Source organism: Nicotiana sylvestris, chromosome 4, assembly GCF_000393655.2.
Source record: "Nicotiana sylvestris chromosome 4, ASM39365v2, whole genome shotgun sequence".
Taxonomy (NCBI): Eukaryota; Viridiplantae; Streptophyta; class Magnoliopsida; order Solanales; family Solanaceae; genus Nicotiana; species Nicotiana sylvestris.
The window spans coordinates 169,055,853-169,061,987 of NC_091060.1; the positions used below are offsets into that span (position 1 = coordinate 169,055,853).

General features: G+C 38.2%; 1 protein-coding gene across 1 annotated transcript; it reads left to right on the forward strand.

Annotated features, from left to right (window-relative positions):
- Nucleotides 1-3,442: 3,442 nt before the first annotated feature.
- Nucleotides 3,443-5,583, forward strand: LOC104214475 (protein SLOW WALKER 1-like). Its single transcript, XM_009764145.2, has one exon. It carries the CDS (start codon nucleotides 3,515-3,517, stop codon nucleotides 5,114-5,116), a length of 1,602 nt encoding a protein of 533 aa, XP_009762447.1. The 5' UTR covers nucleotides 3,443-3,514; the 3' UTR covers nucleotides 5,117-5,583.
- Nucleotides 5,584-6,135: the final 552 nt, after the last annotated feature.

Here is a 6,135-nt window from a genome sequence, read left to right on the forward strand (position 1 = left end):
TGTATCGGTGCATCGTGTGGTGATTGATATGGTGTTTATATGCTGGAAGCAGGCCTGACAAAGAATTTTGGATGTTGAAACTAGGCTCTAAGGCTCATTTGCCTAAATAAAAGAGGATATCTTCAGATTTGATCGCACAGGTAGGTGCACGAGGTGTTAAACAGTGATTTTGGACAACTCCAGTGCAGTTCTTAACACGTTCGAGGATGAACGTATGTTTAAGTGGGAGAGAATGTAACGACCCGATTGGTCTTTTTGAGATCTAGCGTGTCGTTCAACAGTTTGAGGCTATGAGCAGCTTCACTTCAGGTATTATGACTTGTACGCGTGGCCGGAATTGAATTTCAGGAAGTTTGGAATTGATTTGGAACGAAAATTCTCATTTTAGAAGCTTTAAGTTGAAAGAATTGAGTAAGGTTTGATTTATGAGTTAACGACCTCAGAATTGGGATTTGAAGATGCCAACAGGTTCGTATGATGATATCGGACTTGGACGTATGTCCAGATCGGGTTTTGGATGACCCAAGAGTGTTTCGACACCTATTGTGGAAGTTAACATTTTGGAAGAATTTTATAAATCTGGGTTGAAGCGCATTTCAGTGTTATCGATGTCCGTTTGGGATTGTATGGTGATTCTGGTATTGGGAGCACGATCGGAAGTGGATTCGGAGGTCCGTAAGTCATTTTGGAGTCATTTGGCTAAAATTAGAAATTTGAAGGTTTTTGAGAAGTTTGACCAGGAGTGGAATTTTCGATATCGGGGTCGGAATCTGATTCCGAAAGTTTGAGTAGATCTGTAACGTTGAATGTGACTTGTGTGCAAAATTTAAAGTCAATCGGACGTGATTTGATAGGTTTTGGCATCGAATGTAGAAGTTTGAAGTTCTAAAGTTCATTAAGCTTGAATCGGGGTGCGATTCATGATTTCGATATTGTTTGATGTGATTTAAGGCCTCGAGCAGGTCCGTGTTATGTTATGGGACTGGTTTGTGTGATTGGACGGGGGCCCGGGTGTGTTTCGGGGTGGTTTCGGATCATTTCGGGCTATTTTGCTATAGCTAATGCTGGTGTTTGGTGTTGTTCTTCGCGTTCGCGAAGAAGGATTTGGCTTCAGGGATTTTGTTCTTCGTGTTAGCGAAGGAATTCTCGCGTTCGCGAAGAAGAAAATCTCTGTTACGTAGGTCTGGTTTTGGAGGCTCATATCTCACAATCTATAAGGAATTCTGAGATGATTCAAAATTGAAAGTTGTATCCCTTTGTATCTAGTTTTCAGAAAGGTAAACCATTTACCATTCGGATTTGTATACAAAAAGTTATGGCTGGTACACTACAGGCTGTCGGGGAAGATGAAGAAGAAATTTGTATTGTGCAGAGCTGACTTTGGAAGCTTATACCCTAAAATCTATAAGGAATTAGGATATGACCAAAACATGAAAGTTGTAGATCTTGGTGTCTATTTTTTAAAACATTAAACCATTTGTTATTTGGAATTTTATACAAAACGTTATAGTTATTATACTAGAGGCTGTCTGAAAAGAGTTTGGAAATGACTTTTGGGAATTTTGTTCATTGCGAACATGAAGAAGGATCGCCTGGGCAGTGTATAAGTTTGCAAAAATGGGTTTGGCTCATTTCATCTCATTTCCTCCATGGGAGCCGACCTAAGAGCGATTTTGGAGCTTCATCTTCATCATCCATGTCAAGGTAAGTGATTCCCACATATTGCAAGTTAAATACCTAGATTATATATATATATATATATATTTGTTCATTGCGAACGCGAAGAAGGATCGCCTGGGCAATGTATAAGTTTGCAAAAATGGGTTTAACTCATTTCATCTCATTTCCTCCATGGGAGCCGACCTAAGAGCGATTTTGGAGCTCCATCTTCATCATCCATGTCAAGGTAAGTGATTCCCACATATTGCAAATTAAATACTTAGATTATATATATATATATATATATATATATATATATATATATATATATATATATATATAATTCATGGAAAATTAGTGAAAACTTGGGGTTTTGGTGGAAAACCTAGAAATTGGTATTTTTGAAATTTAACCACGAATTTGGGAATGAAATTGAGAGTAAATTATATATTTGAGCTCGTGAGGTTATGAGTAAAGTTTATCTTCGAAACATTTCGAAATTCGGGCACGTGGGCCCGGGGACGATTTTGTCAACTTTTCGATCGAGGTTAGAAATTGTTATAAATTGGATTATTATGAGTAATTAAGCATATATTACTGGATTTCATAATTATTGGCTAGTTTTGGAGTGTTGTGCATTGATTTGAGTCTTCAGAAGGGCGTGGAATGCCGGTTATGGAACTTCGGAGTGAGGTGAGTCTCCTTTCTAATCTTATAAGAGGGAATTGTCCCCATAGGTGAATTAATTAGTTATATGCTTCTATTTGTGGGGGCTACGTACGCACGAGGTGACAAGAGTCCATGCATAGCTACTATTATGCTTAAGTCCGGGTAGTCTAGGACCCAAAAACATGCTTTACTTGAAATAATTGTAACTTTATTGACAATTTAAAATGCTTTAATCGTATCGAAGTGGTAAATAATTTCTAAAAAAGTTAAACTTCGTTTTCTTGACTTGTAAAAGAGAAATTGACACCTCCTTGAATAATTGTTTCCCTGATGAGGTCTTGATTGACTCTTTGAATGTGTACCTGCGTCGCATGTATGATTCGCGAGCGGGGTGATTGTTTATTTATATTTGAATGCGTCGCATGTATGATTCGCGAGCGGGGTAATAGATGCATCTATGGTTCGCGCCATTCAACCCTCTGGCAGTGCATAGTTTAAATATTTGTTGGATCGGGCCGTATGACCTCGACATGATTTGTGTATGCTTGTATTGCTTGCCTTGAGATTCATAGATGGTGATATTTGTTCTCCCTGGCCTTTTGGGTCGTGACAATATGGTTTTGATCTAGTGGTAAGAGAGCAATGTATAATGTGTGGGTTAGGTGCACATCATGCAATATTGAACTCTTCCATGTACAAAAGTATGTGAAAATGGTAAAAGGGTTGAGCATATTATCCATCGTATTTTGAACCTTATGTATGCTTATCTTGGGGATTTCTTAGTTAAAAAAGATAAGACAAAAAAGAACTTATTTTCTGATGTGTGGATTAATCAAATGTGATAAAAAGGAATAGCTAATTTAGAGAATCTGAATTGAAATTAAAAAGTAAAATAGTGAAAAATATGAAAAAGACTACATAAAGAAGAAGAAAAATAGGATTAATGAGAAGGAAAATATATTATTTAATTTAGTGAGAGAAAATTTTTATCCTCTTAGCTCATTCAATCCACATCTATCAATTTTTTTTTAAAAAAATAAAAATTTCAAATATTTTATCAATAATTGTATCAATATAAATTACATATATTTATTACTCATATAATGATATAGTAGTAAGCTCATGCCTTACCCTAGAGCCGTCCTGCTTCAGCCGAAGTTCATTTGCATAGCAGAGAGCTTCAACAATGGCAGAAAATCAATCCATAGCAAGAACTTTCCCGGTGAAGCCCAAATTAAAACCCACTTCAGCAAATTCCACTACCCCAACCCCTGAATCCAAGTATTGGAGATCATTCAAAACCCCTAAAGATCTTCAATCCCAAACCCTAGTTTCTGCAATCACCTCCCTATCAGTTTCCCCGATATCCCCTCACGATTTCGCCGCCACACATTCTGCCACTGTTTCCATTTTCTCCGGCCAAACTCTCGAACCCAAAACCACCATATCCTCCGCCTTCAAAGACACAGTCACCTCCGCTTCATTCCGTTCCGATGGATGTCTCATCGCCGCCGGTGACCTTTCAGGCGCCGTTCAGGTTCTTGACCTTAAATCCCGTGTCCCTCTCCGTCGTCTTCGCGGCCATACCCGACCCGTTCGTGTTGTCCGTTACCCACGCGCCGATAAGCTCCACCTGCTCTCCGGTGGTGATGATGCTGTTGTTAAGTACTGGGATATTACTACTGAGTCCAAAATTTACGATCTTTTGGGGCATAAGGATTATGTGAGGTGTGGCGATGCTTCACCGGTTAGTGATGATATGTTTGTTTCGGGTTCTTATGATCATACGGTGAAAGTTTGGGATGTTAGGGTTTTGAATTCGGGTTCTGTGATGGAGTTTGATCATGGGAAGCCTGTTGAGGATGTGATTTACTTGCCATCCGGTGGGTTAGTTGCTACTGCTGGTGCGAATTCTGTGAAGATTTGGGATGTTCTTGGAGGTGGGAAGTTGTTATATACAATGGAGAGTCATAACAAGACTGTTACTTCGATTTGTGTTGGTAAAATTGGGAAGGAGAGTGGCGAGGAGGCCCAGCAGTATCGGATTTTGAGTGTGTCTTTGGATGGATATATGAAGGTTTTTGATTATGCTAAGTTCAGGATTACTCATTCGATGAGGTTTCCTAATCCTTTAATGTCTGTTGGGTTTTCCCCGGATTGTTCTACGAGGGTGATTGGGGCGTCGAATGGGACAATGTATATTGGTAGGAGAAAGGTGAAGGATAGTGAAAGTTTGGAACTTGGGGGTTTTGGGGGTGGATTTGCTCCGCTGGAGGAGCCTCAGAGGCGGGTGTTGAGGCCATCTTATTTCAGGTATTTTCAGCGGGGGCAGAATGAGAAGCCATCCGAATGGGATTACTTGATTAAGAAACCTAAGAAGATTAAGGTGGCGGAACATGATAAGTTGTTGAAGAAATTTATGCATAAGGAGGCTTTGGTAGCTGCTTTGAGTGGGAAGAACCCGGAAAATGTGGTTGCTGTGATGGAGGAATTGGTTGCTCGGAAGAAGTTGTTGCGATGTGTGTCAAACTTGGAAACTGAGGAACTTGGTTTGCTTCTGAGGTTTCTGCAGAGGTACTCCACCATGCTTAGATTTTCAAGGTTTTTGATGGGCTTGACAAAGAAAGTAATTGAGATGCGAACTGAAGATATTAAGTTTTCAGATGAACTGAGAGGTCACATTAGGAATCTTAAACGAGACGTTGAGGAGGAAATAAGAGTACAACAGACATTGCAACAGATACAGGGAATTGTATGTCCTCTGCTCAAGATTGCTGCAAGGAGATGATAATTTGCTTATTGTTGCCTGTCGACTATCTGGCTCAACGTTTTGCCCTTTTTACTGCTAGGATTTCCTTCAACTGAGTGACTACAAAAAATTTTGCCATCACATTGTAGTATTCCTTCAAGAAATTTTGTTTCTTTTATATGGGATTGTCCTTTTACCCATGAAGAATACATGCAGGTCACAGCTTAGGTACAACACTAGTTGAAGGTGGATAAAGCCAAAAAGTCCTGTGGAAGTGGAAGAAATCATTGATAATGTCAAGCTCTTATTGCTTGGACCTCATTTATTCTGCCTAAGATTACCTTTTGTTACACTTCGAGGCCATTGATACCCTTTACTTTTTGACAATGTTTTAAGACTTCCGTTATACTTTGTTTAAAAGAATTTTTTTTTTCGTTTCTTTTTTGAAGTTTTAAAATTTCTTTGTTGATAGGGTTACCAATAACCTCGAAAGTCCAATTTTACTATCTTGTTTTGATCAAGAGTAAAGTTGATCAATGCACTGACTACAAGATTATGGTAACGTCTAATAGGCACAAATTTGTAAAGGGTGATGCTAAACGGCCCAACTGGTATGACCCAACTTTGGCCACACCAGTGAAAAACATCCAAGACCCCCTAATTAATTAGCTTATATTTTTCCCTCCAAAACACAAAATTAAATTCTAAGCCTTGAAATATGTGAAAATTAAATGTTGGGAGCTGAAGAGTCTTGTGTATTATATTTGTATTTTCATTGTATTTATGTATATTTTATGTTTATACAAATTATACGATTTAGTGTGTATACAAATTATTGTATTTTCTTCCTTTCTTAAAAACAAATACGGTATACGATTTATTATACTTCTTTCATATCAAACCAAGTCAAGTGGACACTTTACCTTATCTAAAAAATGGATTCAAACCAAGAAAATTCGGTGGTGCAAGAAAATATGAATCCATATCTACTTATTATTTATATTTCATAATTAAATTGCTAATTATATCCCGAAATATAACGATTCATGTCAATTTAC